This window comes from Mytilus californianus, unplaced genomic scaffold, assembly GCF_021869535.1.
Source record: "Mytilus californianus isolate M0D057914Y unplaced genomic scaffold, xbMytCali1.0.p SCAF_10, whole genome shotgun sequence".
NCBI classification, from domain to species: domain Eukaryota; kingdom Metazoa; phylum Mollusca; class Bivalvia; order Mytilida; family Mytilidae; genus Mytilus; species Mytilus californianus.
In genome coordinates, this window is record NW_026262582.1 from 64,088,913 (window position 1) to 64,106,441 (window position 17,529).

General features: G+C 32.7%; 3 protein-coding genes across 8 annotated transcripts in view; 2 read left to right on the forward strand and 1 right to left on the reverse strand.

Moving 5' to 3' along the window:
- LOC127718382 (hemicentin-1-like) overlaps positions 1-2,679 on the forward strand; it is a 52,563-nt gene extending 49,884 nt beyond the window's left edge. For all 6 annotated transcript variants that reach the window (XM_052224364.1, XM_052224365.1, XM_052224366.1 and 3 more), the window contains 2 exons: positions 382-419; positions 2,325-2,679. In XM_052224364.1, the coding sequence (XP_052080324.1) occupies positions 382-419; positions 2,325-2,356 (70 nt within the window). In that variant the 3' untranslated portion in view covers positions 2,357-2,679. The remainder of the gene's footprint in view (positions 1-381; positions 420-2,324) is intronic.
- Positions 1-17,529, reverse strand: part of LOC127719129 (A disintegrin and metalloproteinase with thrombospondin motifs 16-like) — a 154,575-nt gene that overhangs the window by 112,921 nt on the left and 24,125 nt on the right. The gene's annotated exons all lie outside the window — the stretch shown is intronic.
- LOC127718383 (uncharacterized) lies at positions 6,199-13,965 on the forward strand. The gene is made up of 5 exons (XM_052224371.1): positions 6,199-6,320; positions 7,413-7,442; positions 9,631-9,823; positions 11,370-12,504; positions 13,524-13,965. The coding sequence occupies exons 2-5, from the start codon at positions 7,425-7,427 to the stop codon at positions 13,573-13,575; spliced, it is 1,398 nt and encodes a 465-aa protein (XP_052080331.1). The 5' UTR covers positions 6,199-6,320; positions 7,413-7,424; the 3' UTR covers positions 13,576-13,965.

The following is a 17,529-nucleotide window of genomic DNA, read 5'->3' on the forward strand; positions in this document are numbered from 1 at the left end:
TGATAATACTACCTTTCATGTCGCCCATAAATGGTTTCCTCTCTGTTTTATGCAATGTTTATTTCAATTCTGGATATTAACCGAATTGTGAGGTTAACTGAATATCTTTTTTTCTGAAGAGGTGCTTTTGGATTATTTTCTTGGCAATTGTACATAACAACTTATTCTGTTTTACCAGCTTAGTGCACTATGCAATTTCAATAAGCTATAACATTGTCGTGGTCCCAAATATAATGCTTGTTTCGCATTTTTAAACCCCTTATTTCTTAATGATTAAGTAGATCGTATATTTATAAGAGTACTGTGCATGAGCTAATCAATTACAAAGGGTGATTGAAATATCATGTTAATATACATGAACAACATACGTCTGTGTTTCAGTTCCAGTATAAATAACCCCAGACCACCAAGTTCTACAGGTAATATACATACTTTAAGTAAACAATTCTAGCTGATGAGAGAAATTAATTGACTATGCAAAAAAGAAAACAAAACAAGATAAATAACCATAAAAAAACTTTCTGAAACGAATACAATCCACGGATATAATGATCATCAAACTGTTGAATAATTTACTGGAACACAAATTCGAAATGTCTAAGATACACAAAAAAGAGTTACGAGTGAGATGAAATGAATTTGATGAACTGGTTGATTGCAGATGTTCAAATTTTATAAATCCCCATTTACGACAATAGAAATTAAGGTAGAAAATCTGCAATGATTGCATTAAATCGAAAGCAGCGAGATAAGATGCGTCGTAAGATCTAGTGTCTCCTACCTATCCTCCGCCATTGGAATACTCTAGTCATAGGAATCCACAATCAATCCAACATTTTCCATTCGAATAGGTCAAACGAGTATGTTGTGTCTAAGGATTTGTGACAGCAAACAAATCATTTTTTAGTTGAGAAACATACACATGATATCGATCAATCAATGTGTGAAGGTCGTCGTATGACTAAATGTTTGTAATGTCAATTCCATTCTTTCTTCACATTATTCTGTTTGCGTTGGTGTAGTATCAAGAGCACATCTCTATTGATAAACTCTCATGACCTTGGAGTGTATAGAAATGTTTCTTTCCTGAAGACCTTATGATGATAGTAAATATGTAGCACCTTTGTATCGTATCTTATTGGAATTTGATCATATTGCGGACTGATTTGAATTCATTTCGATAAAAAAAAATCATTTTAAACATAACCATCTACCAAACAAGAAGGATAAATAAATATTGACAATTTGTGTGTATTTTACATAACGCCATGTTAAAGTCCGTCGTTGATATGTACCTTGGCAAAACTACAAAATAGTGGAGGAAGGTTCCAAAGGGATATTCAAACTCATCAGTCGAAGATAAACTGACAACGCAATAGTTATAGATGGAAAACGATGAAAATACAAACAACTGTCCACAAAACACAAGGCAAACTAGTGATTGAGCAACACATATCTTATGACATGTATACTGCTAGACATAGGAAGAGCGGTCTGATTTCTACCTAGGTCTTTATCGCGGAAATCGTGCTGAAGGATACCTAAACACAAGGAGCCATTAATAACGCAATAATTTTAATTTTCTCATTGCCGACATTTCATTCTTGATTTGAAACAAACAAATACACACAAATCTAAAGTTTGCATTACAGTTAATATGACTGTATGAATGCTATGCAGTAAATTTGCAGAACCTTTATATCGCTCCGTTTAGAGGTCAAAATAGATATAAGAAGATGTGGTATGAGTGCCAATGAGACAACTCTTCTTCCAAGTCACAATTTGTAAAAGTAAACCATTATAGGTGAAAGTACGGTCTTCAACACGGAGCCTTGGCTCACACCGAACAGCCAGCTATAAAGGGCCCCAAAAATGACTAGTGTAAAACCATTCAAACGGGAAAACCAACGATATAATCTATATAAAAAACGAGAAACGAGAAACAATTATGAACCACATCAACAAACGACAACTACTGAACATCAGGTTCCTGACTAGGACAGGTGCAAACAAATGCAGCGGGTTTAAACGTTTTAATACAATGTAGGTGCCAACCTTCACCCTTACCTGAACCAATAGTGTAACATCACAACATAGAAAGACTATTTTTGGTCAAATGTATAGCTTTCTGTGCATACTTTCGATATCATTTGATGTGGGTTTAGTATAATCCAAGATTTCAAGACGAAAGACAAATTTGTTCAGACTTCAATTATTATTTTAACCGATTAAATAATCAAAAGAAAAGATTTATAAGTCATCCATTCTGCTTCGACATATGCTAAATATTTATTTTTTGATTTCATCATTTACTTTTTTTCTAGGTTCTAGTACTAATGCTAAACGCGATGTATGAGAGAGAGATAAAGACACGGAACACTAGAAAACACTGAACAACTTATGTTTTTTTCATTTGATTTAATGTTTTTCCTGAAAATAGCACTTATAATTTTTTTGAGAGTTTGATTACGCCTTTCACCAGGTAGGCCATAAAAAGACTCTTACAAAGTTTTGATTTGCCTATTTTTTTACCTAATGTCTTTTTTTTTTTAACTTTGGATTTTTCTTATACAAGTGTATCTAATTTGTTAACGTTCCTTTTGTGTACTGTTATGTTATCATTATTAATTGTATATTTGTATATTGTGTGTTGAAATATATATAGATTTACTTTCTAAATTTGCTGCATTATTATTTCAAAACATTATATAAACCATCAATTTAACAATCTCGTAAAGTCCATCTTGTTCCTTTCAATTTATCACCGGATAAGCTATTTTAAATTTATAAGCAACTTTATTGCAAATATTTTCTCCAGAAAAAAATATTAGTTTTCAAATAATGAACTTGTCAAACCCAGTGTGAAAAGGTCAAGGTGCCAGGACCACATTATACATTTACGTAACGATCAGCCTTATAAAAAAGAAGATGTGGTATGATTGCCAATAAGAAAACTCTACAAAGAAATTAACAACTATAGGTCACCGTACGGCATTCAACAATAAGCAAAGCCCATTCCGCATTATCAGCTATAAAAGGTCCAGAAATGACAAATGTAAAACAATTCATACGGGAAAACTAACGGCCTAAATAATTGACAAAAAAATTAACGAAAAACAAATATGTAATACAGCAACAAACGACAACCACTGAATTGCAGGCTCCTGACTTTGGACAGGCACATACATACAGAATGTGGAGGGGTTAAACATGTTAGCGGGATCCAAACCCTCCCCCTGACCTGGGACAGTGGTTAAACAGTACAACATGAAAACGAAATACAAAAAACAGTTGAAAAAGGCTTAACTCATCAGATTGATACAAATAGAATTACATCTAACAAAAACACAGAGAGGACGTGGCCGGGTACTTGTACATCCCAACACCAAAAAGACACTAAGTACAGATCTGAGAGTACTCACAGTTATTGACAGCTGGTTCAAATCCAATAACAACTGATAAAAAAAACATGCATCTAAGACTAAATGATCAATCAGTTCACATCTAACATCCAATGGATTCAATGTAAATACGTCATAAACAGTCAGAGAAAAACATGAATTTGATGCTTATTGCGATATAATACATTTGCCATTGTTATTTTACATGAAACATGTTTTTGTTTTTGTATTTAAAAATTATTTTTAAAACGAGACACATACGCATTTTAATTTCAATAGAATAAAACAAATGTGGTTCATAAGTGTTTTTCGTTTCTCGTTTTTTATATAGATTAGACCGTTAGTTTTCCCGTTTGAATGGTTTTACACTAGTAATTTTTGGGGCCCTTTATAGCTTACTGTTCGGTGTGAGCCAAGGCTCGGTGTTAAAGACCGTACTTTGAGCTATACTGGTTTACTTTTATAAATGTTGACTTGGATGGAGAGTTGTTTCATTGGCACTCATACCACATCTTCTTATATCTATTCACACTTTACAATTGCAACAGGTATTATTGTACAAAATAAAATTCCTTGCCTCCATATCATACTGGATAAAGCAAACACTTTCTTTCTGTTGCAAAATGCGTGATATAACAAAGGTTTTCAATAATAATCCTTTCGATTTTGACGTTACTTATCTTACAATTAAGAGCTAACAAGTAATAATTTTATGATTGAAAAACCCTTTCTTAATAGTTTCAATTTCTATTGCATGAAACCTATTATTTAATGCAATGACATAAATATACTGCTGAGAAAATACGGAAATGATAATCGTTCTTCAACAACATTACGGTCATTCCTATTCTAATGCATCACAAACAGAAATAGTACATTTAAGCTTCTCAAAATTGAAAACTTTAGGATAAAATAAAATTGCTACTTGCTAGTTGTTAATTAAACTGCACAAATAGATGAAACTCTAAAAATATTTATTTTTCACTCTCAATAAGTATCACATGAATACCTGTCCCCAGACTTTTGTATAGAAATTGGGTGTCATTTATCTGAATATGTTTGTTTTAATGAAATTATAACAACGACATAGTTAATAAAATATCAACGTTTTACTCCAATATATAAATTGACTGGTTTATTGAGATGCAGTTATTTTACCACAGATTGTCTCCAGGGAGATAAGTATTCAACAACAATCTGATGATAATCAAGAGTCAACATTAGTTAACAATACTTAAGGCAGGCTAATACATTAGTAAAAAAACAAATTAAATATAAAAGCTGAAAGAACCGCATAAACTCCAATCGATGCGATACCTGGTGCGAGACCTGGTGTGTCGCTTTCTATGCATACTCCACCATGTAAATCGTCATTAAAGAAAGATGTGCCGGCACACATTTGTCCCTGATATTAAACCTGATACAATATACAACGGAATGATTTAAAACGTCATGATTCATATATTTTCCTTTTGGCTTCTTAATGTCTAATTCAAGAAACACTAAATCTTAAAATTTATAAAAAAATGTATAAACCTGAGTTAATTACCCTCAATTGATACACAATTTTTACACAATGCGCTCTCAATTAGTTGTAAACAAAAAACGTAACTTCAAAAATTGAACTACATGGAACCGAAGGCATTCACAATCGATTCCACAAGTTATTAGAGTAAAATTAGATTACTTAAATGATGGTCAAAGCCTTGCCTGATCTTACAAGGCTCGGTGTTAAAGACCGTACTTTGAGCTATACTGGTTTTTTAGTCTTTTAAAAAGCTTGTTATTTTAAAACAGAGTAGCGAACATCCTTAACTTGTGTTAGTGATTTGTTCAAAGTGTTGAAGAGCTGGTAAAACCAAACAAAGGACCAAAAGAATAAACAAATGCATCAAACATGTTTGAGATTAAGCCTTCTGGATTTTTTAATCATGATACGATTTAACTGTTACAAGTTCCTTTGTTTGAATAAGTAAGCAACATATTAGAAACGTGTCACTATATGCAGCATTCTGACATAAAGATAAATTTCCTTTCACATGTTTTTGCATTGCTTTATTATGTGACCTTATAATTATAGTTGACAGGCTGCAAGAAATACTACTTACATTGCGTTGAAGTTACATACGATTCCGAAATTTGAATGGCCAAATCATTCAAAAAGTTATGTTTTAATTCCGTATAAAATACTCTATCTATAACTGCACCTGCTCTTCGTAAAAATATAATAATAGTGCATATAAAAACAAACGAAGGGCATGATTCAGCTCGCAAATCCATGGTCGTATCATACAAATATAATTTAAGTATTTGAATCCTTCTCTTTGTAATTTTATAGGATTGTAAAAGCGTTGAACGTGCGCACATTTTTAATATGAAGCCCTTCCGAATTTTTTTGTTGTACAGATTTGCTTATTTTCTAAACCATAATTTATAAACAAAGCTTCTTTGATGCAATAACAGTTCTTAAAAGGCAAAACAAGTTGTTAGGAAAAGGCACGAAGCTTTAGACAATTTTCGTTGCAACAGATTCTGCTGCAGACTTATTTTTTAAAAAAATAGCCCAATTTGGCAATTTATTTTTCATCTTTAAATACAACACACTGATTAAACAATTTCAAACATGATGGGAGGTGCAACTGCATTTGTTTTGAATTTCAAATTGTTAATATTTTTGTTTGTTTGATAATTTTCCCCACACGTACCCCTTAATTACACATTCCATTTAAATTCAAACTTTTATTGAATACTTGTTACATTCAAGTAACAATACGAATTTTACGGTTCAGCAAACTTTTGGAAATTTAAATTATAAACTCGACCAAATATATAACTATTGATATATAACTTCCTCAATGTCCCAGAGATTTTTATTCTCAATGGCTTTGTTGTAAAAATGCCTTATTAATTACATAAAAGGTAAGAGACAGTACTTCTCTTTATTCATTGTATTTTATTTTTCATTGAACTCTTCAAATCCTGTGTATATACTAATGTTTATATGTGTATGAAAAATAACTTCCGTCCATTTGTTATATCCCGATATTTATATTGATACGCAAATTATACGGTTGTGTCGACATCCAGATGATCTATAACATTTCCACAACACATATATATACGACAGAACGAACGGGGAATTGTTTCTTCTCTAAATTAAAGATTGGAATAAAGTTGTAACAACTTTTACTTTTTACAAATAATACGAATACGTCAGTATAAAACTTACAAGTCTTAAAAATTGATTTACATGGTTTTTGTGTTTGTTTCTCTTTGTTATGTTGTTATGTTGTATTGTTTTTATTTTCTCTTGACAGGTAAAATTGAATGCATTTTGAGTTAACACTTGCTGAACTCTACTATTTTCCTTATACAACTTTCTCATTATTGCTTCTAAATAGGAAAATGGTTAAACAAGCTTTGTTAGTCTTGTTTGTTTGTTTTTTAATTTAAGTTCTATTATATGTTTTGGAGTTTAGTGTGACGTCCATTTTCACTGAACTAGTGCACATTTTTGTTAAGGCGGCAGCTGAAGCCCGCCTCCGGGTGCGGGATTTTCCCGCTGTGTTGAAGACCCATTAGTGGCCTTGGGCTGTTTTCTGCTCTTTGGTCGGGTTGTTGTCTCTTTGACACATTCCCCATTTCCATTCTCAATTTTATTATGCCGATTTCTTGTATTATGATAAGTTTTGAAAGAAACACTCAAGAGTAAGAGCATAAATCAATCCTTTTTTTTGAGTGCAAATTAAGCAAAATATGATCCCAAAAAGGTTGCATTATTTGTATCTGCAGAAGATTAGATCATTTAATAAACAAAATGTATGCGAACAATATGTTTAAAAATCTAGAACCACATACATGATTAAGGCATGTAAAGATAAATTTTACTGAATGTTATAGCTATTTTTTAATCTTTTATTTGGGAAATTACAAAAAGGGTTTGTATGCAACTTATTTATGACCTTAATTGAATTAATATTTTTTTTAAAACCCTTGTGTATATCGTTTCAGGATAAACAAAGAATGGAAACACGTATTATAGTAAGATGTTATATATTATAATATTAGTAAGACACTCTACATTTTTAACATCAGCTGGTCAAAAGGGCCAAAGTGAGCTTTTAAATCCACTTGGTGTCCGTCGTCTGTCGTTCTTCGTCATCCAATAACTTTTATATAAATCTTCTCTGAAAAAGCTGAGCCAAATGAAAACAAACTTGGGCATAATCAACCTAGGTGTATTTGTATAAAATGTGTCCTATGACCCAGCCTTCGATTTGAACCACAATTGTCACTAAGGCTAGAAACTGTAACAATAATTATGAGCAGCAAAAAAGAGAAATTCACTCATGAATTATATTCTGGTCATTAACATTGGAGTGTGGCCATTTATTCAGATTTACATAGACTCGGGTGAGCGACACGGGCTCTTTAGAACCTCTACATACAAAAAATTATTGCTTAGAACCAGTTTTATTTGACTGGATTAGAAATTTCGTATTATAGAAGTAAACGTTATTTTGAGGGATTTCATTATTGTGTAACTTGTCCAATATCATGTAAATCTAAAATGCTCCGTTTCAGATGATCAGTGTTTAATGTTGTTGGGTGCTGTAATATTCGTCTTTTTTTTTGGCATAGACCGTTAAAAGTCTCGTGTGAATTGTTTTACATTTGATCATTTCATAATCTTTATAGATTTCAATATGGTATGCATGGTTAATGCTAAATGTTGAAGGCAATACACGTCATTTGGATTCTGGTTGAAAGCTATCTCATTAACAATTATACTACTCCTCTTATATTTTTCTATTGATAATATTAAGATGAAAATACGAAGGTAGATTTTGAAGCATTTCTCGACATATAAGTATGTCTCAGCCAACAGGTCTTTATTCATAACAACAGCATATATGCATAGTCTGCAGCAGTCCAAAATTTTTTAGCATTTAGTTTGTTTTGAATAAAGATCGAGCCCAAGACCACAACAACAAACAGGAAGAGCTATTCGTTACTACAAGAGCAATCCAAATGAATAACAAATGGATTATGCCAGCAATTGTGTAATGGAGATGTTAACGCGTATATGTGACCGCCGCGGTGTTCTCATGATAGCAAGAGTGCTCGAGTTCATGAGATCGTTACCAGGTTTTGTCAAACAAAGACACATTAAATCTTAAATCTTCTCCACCAAACACTGTACTGGGGATTTATATGTAAACGTATTTATAATAAAGGAAATCAGTGTGTTGGTCAGGAACCAAATCAAAGTATATTCATATTTTCATCGTTCTAAACATGCATGCATTTTTTGCCAACGGGCGCTAAGCAATCACGAATAAATCAATCAACCCATCGTTGTACTTTTGCAATTTATTTTTGCCAGTATACTTCGTCGAAAACTTAACTGAAAAATAGAACACGATCCTTGATCCTTTAATGAACATGCAACTTTATTTTTGTTTCGATGTGCATGTCTTATTAAAAAGTTGGTATCATTCATATGTGCCGAGGTGATGTTAACAATCTATCAATCAATCAATCAATCAATCGTATGTGAACGATTGCACTTTAGGTCGACTCACCATCAATTTGACTGTTGTTTCCTAAATTGTAACAACCACATAATAAAAAGGTTACATGCGATACTTTCATGGTGCAAGCAGATAGATATGGGAGATAGAAACATACGGAATAGTTTTAATTATAGTACAAATGTATATCGCCCGGTTGTTGGTTGAGTTCGTCCTGTTCAGTCTTTAGTTTTCCATGTTCAAACAATTGCGGGTCTTTTGGTCGTATTTCTTGGGGGGGGGGGGGGTCATGGCATTATCAGTTTGTCATCGATTTATGAGTTGGAATATCCCAGAATGAATCAGAGGCGTAAGATACCAATGGGATATTCAACGTTATAAGTCGCAAATAAACTGAAAACGGCATAGGAAAAATAGATAAATACCAAAAGACAAAGAACAGTACACAAAACCACAACATAGAAAACTAAAGACTGAGCAACACGAACCCCACCAATAAAACCGCGGGTTTCGTATACAGGTCACGAAAAGCCTATAGGCTTTTGTTAGTGGCTTTTATCTAAAGAGCATTGTCATTCGGTCGAAGCATCCCTTGTTACAATAATATATTGGTTTTACGTTTCATTTCTTTTCATGTCATTTCCTGTTATTTGAAATATCTTATTTATTATATTAGTTAGGTTTTTGTCTTGCAGGATGATCAGACGAAAGGTGATTCAGACTTTGTTTCTAGTGTTAATCTTCGTCACTTGAGCAAAGAACTAAAATACAATTATTATGACTGTTATACACAACATGAAGGAGGATTTGAATTAATGGACGGACACGCAAAAGTTCTTATTAGATATATGGCAGATAAGATACTGCCAGGAAAAATCATAGAAGCAGGTATTTTATTTTCATGAATAAATAACTACCCATGTACTTACTTTGAAATTACATAGTATAATTAATAATCACCTTTTTATATACTGGCTGCTTTTGGGGGTCATTCAATGCCTGTAAAACCAAATATTAATTTGCCAGTTGCTGGTGTAGATACTTGCTTACTCCTTCATAAGATTCTAAAATCTTTAAATACAATGAATAAGTTAAAACTAATGATGAGAACTTATTTCAAATACAAGACAGTTATTTTTAAATCATGGTAGACAAATACCATCAATCATAAAATAAACGGGCAGTATCTGTTCTTTAGTGGTGGGGGAAAGGGGGGGGGGGTCTTTCCTATTACCTTTTTTGCGGAATTGCCTTTATTTCTCCATACCAGCAAGCTACGCATGCAGCAAGATGATATTTTGTAAATGATGTTCAATTAAGTAGAAAAAAATATTAGTAAAAAGTGATTAAAAGGAATATTTGTTATAACTTGTATGTTGAGCCATTTGTTGTTCATTAATGTTTTTACGTCAATTTTTTTCCGGTGGTGTCGGGTGGTGGTGGTTTGAGAAGTTTATTGGACTATCCAATACTTTTAAATAACTTTGTTAAAGCTTTCATTGTGCTATATAAATATAATAGGTAAAAATAATTTTCGGAGACATATACTAGTACCTGTGTTTAACTATAATCAAATTACTTGAGTGAACTCATAGTTGGACTTATTCCATCTCGATGATTCTCGCAATCTGTATAAATTTACAATTAAAAAGTTAAAGGGTAGATAAATCAAGTATTGTTTATTACTGCACGCACAGAGGGACATAGATTGTGTAAACTCTTCACTGTTCTTTCGATTAATATATTATCCACATCTATTTTAACCAATTATATTATCCCCTTATTATTAAGTAGTTTATATGATATGATTTACAAACGAAAACAGTATGTTTGGGTATTTGTTTGCAGGGATTACCATGTTTGTAATATAGCCATGTTTGTAATATAGGTAGAAAAGGTAGTGTTTTGCAACATTTGAATCTTCAAATCTAGAAGTAAAACACTTTATACATCGAGAATAAGACCTTCGGTAACTATTCCAGTAGTGGAACAAAACCATTGGTATTAACACAAAGTTTATATGTTTCTTTAAAAATCTACATTTGGTACATCCGAAACAAATAAGGTTGTAAGTTGTATTAACATCAAATCCTTATTTTTACTATTTCGTTAGCAATAGATGGGGACAATTCAACTTTAAGCATTTTACATAACTATATATTTTTTTCAAGTTCACACTAATGTCTTTTAACTAGGATTAATACAAAAACACGAATATTTCAAATTTCTTATTGTTTACTGTACGTCTTATTATTAAATGACATGTCGTCCAGGCGATTGCGTGTATGCATTTAAGTTGGTATGCCAACATATTTTTAAAATTTACCGGGTTTGTACCTACATGAGCAACACGACGCGTGCAATTACTGGGTCTCGATCTGCTTACCCTTCTGGAGCATCTAAGATCACCTCCGAGTTTTTTTAACTTTTGTAGGAAGCAGAGCAGAAGGAACCATGACACCTTCCCATGATGGCTTTGGTTATACTCTACAAGCTGACTCCGACTTTATGTATGAAATCGACACAACCGGCTTTCACACTACTATGACTCTTGAGGACACAGAACATCCCGGATTTGTAAATCTCTGCATTGATTCGAAAGAACACCTACCCTATATATTTTTGAATTCAGTACAGGAGAATGAAGTAACAAAATGTATGAGAATATCTCCTTCTAAATTGAAACTTCACTTATCATTAGCGTTTGAAATTCTTATAGCTATGATGAAAAACCAACAGGACAACATAGATCATGATATTTTCGAAGGCTTCAAGACTAGAACAGAAGTCATAGGCCCAGCTGTTAGATTAAAGTGCTTTCCTCAAGAAGAAATATTCGAACCTGAATGCACATTTCTGTTGGGCGAAGAAGACGAATTAGAAGACATGGATTTGCCAAAAAGTTTAAAAGTAAGGGAAATAGACGTAGCCTTAACGATTAGATTTAACGATTGGCCGAAACAGGCATCGGGGTGGTTGACACGTGAACGAAAATGGCCAAACAAGTCATTATTGAAAATTTCAGTAGATGAAGGTTTTCACGTGGTTCCAAAATCAACTACCAAAGACATCACTAACTTTGAATGGAGGCTGTCATTTGCCAGAGTGGACTGTATTTTATTGAAATCCATTGCAAATACCTCACAATGTAAACACTGTTATAGAATTTTCAAGTGTTTCGTCAAGTATCACTTATCTCACCCGAAGCTTGTTTCAACTTACCATTGTAAGACTATTTTCCTTTGGACACTCGAAAGATTTCCGCCGGATACATGGACGGAAGACAATTTAGGCCATAGGTTTCTAGGTCTTCTTGATGGTCTTTTCCATGCACTTGTAATGCGCCAATTACCTCAGTACTACATCCCATCGGATAATTTGCTAAAGAAATGCAACGATAAGACCGATTTTGTGGACACAGTTTGTCAAAAACTGTCCGACATGCGACGACACCCATTCAGTTACATTTATAGATTAGGAACTAACGCGTGGGATGATGAAATGCAAGGTTTCACTATTGAAGAAATGATTCATTGGAATGAGAAACCAGAGAAAGACCGTTATCCAACGTAAGTAGCACACAGTTGAAACAATCCACTTTTCTATTTGTCGTTCGCTGGTGTCCATTGCTCTTCGTATGTCGGTCATTATTCAACTTTTTCAAAATGTTTCTCCCAAGAAACTGTAAGGGGAATTGAAACTTAATTTAATGCACATTTGTCTTTGAATGTCATGTACAATGTTTTATAACACTTACATATGTCAATCTTCCCACCGATTAACCAATATCACCCAACGTGGGTATCAATACTCAATTGGGCGAATGGTTTACAAAAAAAGTAGAAATGATACATGCATACTTCCCTGAAGAATTATGATTAAATCAAATTCAGACATGACTTAAATGATTACGTAAAATAGAAAATGTGCGGGGAGTTCAACACAAACCTCTGATAACTGCTATGAAGGACCACCAAATGATTTGTTTTAGAAAGAATGAAACTCTCGGAATTTCATTTATTATTAATATCTCAGAAAGAAAAGTTAATAATACAATTTTGAATAACTTGTGTTTCTAAGAATGAAGTATGAAATCATGCATTTATTTAGATACAATGGTGAAAATGAAATAATTCTTTATCTTATAATACATAATTCGAAATTATTACTTAGAAGACTTCAAATTTCGTAGAATACAATACGATGGCAAACACGATTAAATAACGGTCAATTCTCAAATACGAATTATAAAGGTGATATCAAGCTTTAAAATCACAATTAACAATGTTCTGCTCAATTCAGAGAGTGAAATTCACATATATTGATGGAATAGCGTTCAAAGTGCTTATATCAAGATTATATGAAGCCAACTATATAAACCAAATAATAAAAAGAAAAACTGTTAACCAAACTGAGAAAATTGAAAGATAATTTTGGTCGAAGTTTGCATGATATATAGACTGCTTATTAGGGAATTATTTTCTTAATGGAAATTGTGTAATAGAAAGAAATGAAACATAACATAACTTAATCTAATCGAATATATATATGTATGACAAATCAACATTTTTATTTTTGTTTCTTTTAGTTCAGAAGAGGACATATTTTATGAAAGAAATAAAGTTACAGAAAACGAATAATAACACAATCATACGGATGTTGTTTTCTTATGTGAAATAGGAGCGCTCAAAATGTCAGACGCATACTTTTATGCATATGGCAGGAGCTATGTTTTACAGAAAGGCAAACCGCATAAAACCAATCGGACCAAAGAATCAAAATGAGGTGCATAACGGCCATGATTAATCAATATAAAGTTCGCATAAAATACTCAGGCTCGTGATGCTAAATCTGAACATTTTTTCTGTAAAAGTTAATAAACGTTGTCTTTTTTTTTCCTTGGAAACATACATTTCTGTCCTTCTTAGACCAAAGAGTGTAATAAACTCCTTTTTTATATCCCCCTTTTTGAAATTTAATCTCGTTATATTGTCTGTGAATGTTTGTTCTATTTATTAAAGGGAAAAGTGCTAAGGTATTCCTATAGATTCGGTCGAGATCAGTAGTCTAAAAAACAAAACATAACAAAAATATTGGAAGGAACCAGTATTAAAAAGGGCTAGACTCAACAGACGAACCCGTCACAGGTTTATTTTTTCAGAGGAAGTTGAGACCTTAACCGGAAGTTTCTATCGATATGTTCTGCTAATTGGTATGTTAATTCCCAAACAGAAATGTGTTTATGAATTTAACAAGATCATATGTGTAGATCAATAAAACTTATCGACAAAAAGCACTAAATGACATAAAGTGTTCAACAATAGACAAATATCTATAGAATAGACTGATTGAGTCTGAAAATGTTTGTAATGTGTTTATCAAACAAATACATGTACCAATGATCTGCCAAACCCAACTCTCAAAATAAACATCCAGTTCTTTATATTGCTCAGAGGACTTACAAAGGGCACAGTAATACAAAGAAAAATATAAAAAGGCACAGGAAAAGCAGTCTCGGTTTTTACACTGATTTCGGAGTTTTATATTTTGAAAAAAAGGAGTTTAGAAAAAAATTTTGGTTATTCTCTTTTTTTTTTGTCTTATATGATTCCGACCATACGTGTATGGTCATGACCATAAAAAAATATTTGAAATTTCAGTGCACAAAAATTTTTTTATTTGACATATGTTTTCAAAAGAGAGACATAAAATTCCAAAAAATCCTTTACATTAGATATGTTAATATGTATACTGTGATTGTGAGCACACTGCTGACATGTTTCTGTGTATGAGGAATTGCTCCAGAATCTGAAATATAAATAACAGCTACTAGATATATTAATTAAGTGTTTAAGTTTAATTTCTGCTTCGATTTTGTTAAATAAACAATTCAAATTATTTATATATTGAAAGTTTCTCAAATAAAAAAAATCGAATTGTTATACAATGTATATTATATATATTTTTTTTTTTTTTCATTTTATGAAATTAATGTTAAAGTATGAACTGCTTAATAGAGGTAACTAATATAGAAATGATGGAAAAGAAATACGGTTCGCCATTTATATGGACCAAACAATTAGAGGAAGATAGCATATTTTTTACTCTAGAGGCAAGACAGAAATCTTCTTTTCCAAATGACGTACCGTCTACTTCGGACAGAAAGTGATGAAAACAAGATACAATTGAAACGGCATAAGAAACAAATGGATTTCGAGTCGCTAGCTTTTGACATGTTCATTAAGAAATGGCGACTTAAAACATGTGATATTTAAGTGCCCAATTGTCGCTCAAAATTTGGAAATATGATTAATAGCAGCTATAATTCATTACCTTATAGGAACAATAAATTACAGCAATATGAACTGTACACTATTGCTAACTCATGATACCCGTGTTAAAGTATTCGGTGAACAGAAAATTGTTGGTTGAGATATGAATGTGAAAACACCTCACACGGTAAATAAAGGCAACAGTAGTATACTGCTGTTCAATAGTCATAAATCGATTTAACTGAAACAAATCCGGGTCACAAACCAAAACCGAGGGAAACACATCAACTATAAGAGGAAAACAACGGAACAACAGCAACACTGAACTGCTACAAAAACAAACGCCAACATACATTGAAACGGACTATTTGATGACAACTGCCATATTCCTTACTTGGTACAGGACATTTTAAGAAACTCGGAACTCTGGTGTTATTAAACGATTAGTTCAATTAACAATTTTGCCCCCTAACTCTTTCATTATGTCAAATTTAAATTTATGAAAAATTTAGAGAGAATTATTTCCCACAAAATTTTCGGTGGCTTATATATCAAAAAACAAGGACATGGACCTTTCATTTTTCTACTCTTTATTTTCTATACTATAAGAAAACAGTCCTATAATGTTATTTTGAAACAGAGAAGCAAACGTCCAGAATAGTTAACGCTACATATGATACCGAAAGAAGAATTGACAATACCTGTGTAACCTTTTCGAATAGTTAACAATATTTGTAATACTTGTTTGGTGTACTTGAAGATACTTTTGTTAGCAAATGGAGTAGTTTACGTATTCGATTATACCTCAAGGAGAAGATGACTAAACATATGAAACTGATTTTTAACAACACGGAATGCATTTCTAGAGGCGGATTTGTATGTAGTTTTAAAGGAAACATCTGATGACCTTTGAATCCCTTATTTTGTAAGATATATGCGTATCCATGGATAACTGATAACGTTAAATTCATGAGTGCATTTTCAGGATTTGGTTTTCTATTTTGTGTTTTGTATACTGATGTTAGTCTTTTGGTCGTTTTTCCTTTTTTTTCATGGTATTGTCAGTTTTGTTATTACTAATGAGTTTGAATATCCCTTTGGTATCTTTCGTTTTTTTTTTTAAAGTACTAGATTATCTATTTGTTTACTTAGATATGGACAAATATTTATACTTTTTCATTTCTAGATAGGATGTACTTACCACAATTAATAACAGCAATCTGGCTTGCTGTTGTTGTTGATGGTGTCGTCGTGGTTGCTGATGCTGTTACTTGAAATTTTGTAGAAGGAAAAGGAATGTTGCTGTTGGTTGATAAAGATGGCTGCACATTAATCGTTTGAGGTGGCATAATAATGTTATTTGAATCTAGTATAATATTGCTGATAGATTGTGGCATATTATTGCTGATAGGTTGCAGCATATTATTGCTGGTTGACCGTAGCATATTATTGCTAGTAGATGGTAGTTCATTACTACTCCACGATACTGGTATTCTATTTACAAAATAACTGGTTGATGGTGAAGGTATATAACTCCTTGCTGGAACCGTGTGACTATTTGATTGAGATGACACAATACGGGTGGAAAAAGTTGCATGATCAAAAGAAGACTGCGGCTGCGCGTAATCGCTGATAGATTGTATTGTATGTTTATGACTAATTGGCATATTATTGCTGAAGAGGTATGGCTCGTAACTAGTAGAACGATATTCGTAGACAGTTTGACTCGGCATTGGTAAAACTGATACGGTCGACTGATGCTGTTCATAACTGCTGAACCGTATCGATGATACAATGTTTGAAGAAAGTGTTATATTATTACTATTGGATGAAAGCAATAATGATCTACTGAACGGAGGTGGTGTTTTACTACTACCAGATTGATAAGCCTGGTCGCTAAACGAATGAAGAACACCGTTTGTTGTTTGTTCCAAAGGATTGCTGAATATGGAGCTGTAAAGAGACGTACCATGATCATGAGTTGCATTTTGTAGTTGTGCAACTGATGTGGTTATTATATATGGCGCGCAGGAATGACAGCAGTCAACGGGTACGAGTCGGCAATCTTTTGGAGCGTTGGCAACCACATCTGTACATGACCAGCCGTTCGAAAATATTGGTCCAAAAACATCTCCATACAAACATGATTCTACAAACAAAAGTTTTTGAGTTTTGAGAAAAATTTTCAGAAGCAGTCGGTTTTGTTTACTCTGTACTCTATGGATTTGTAGGCTTAAAGATTGCCACTTTCTCAAAACATGTCTCCTAATCAAATCCAGAAATAAAGAAATTTAATTTTGTAGTAAAGACCTAACGTGTAAA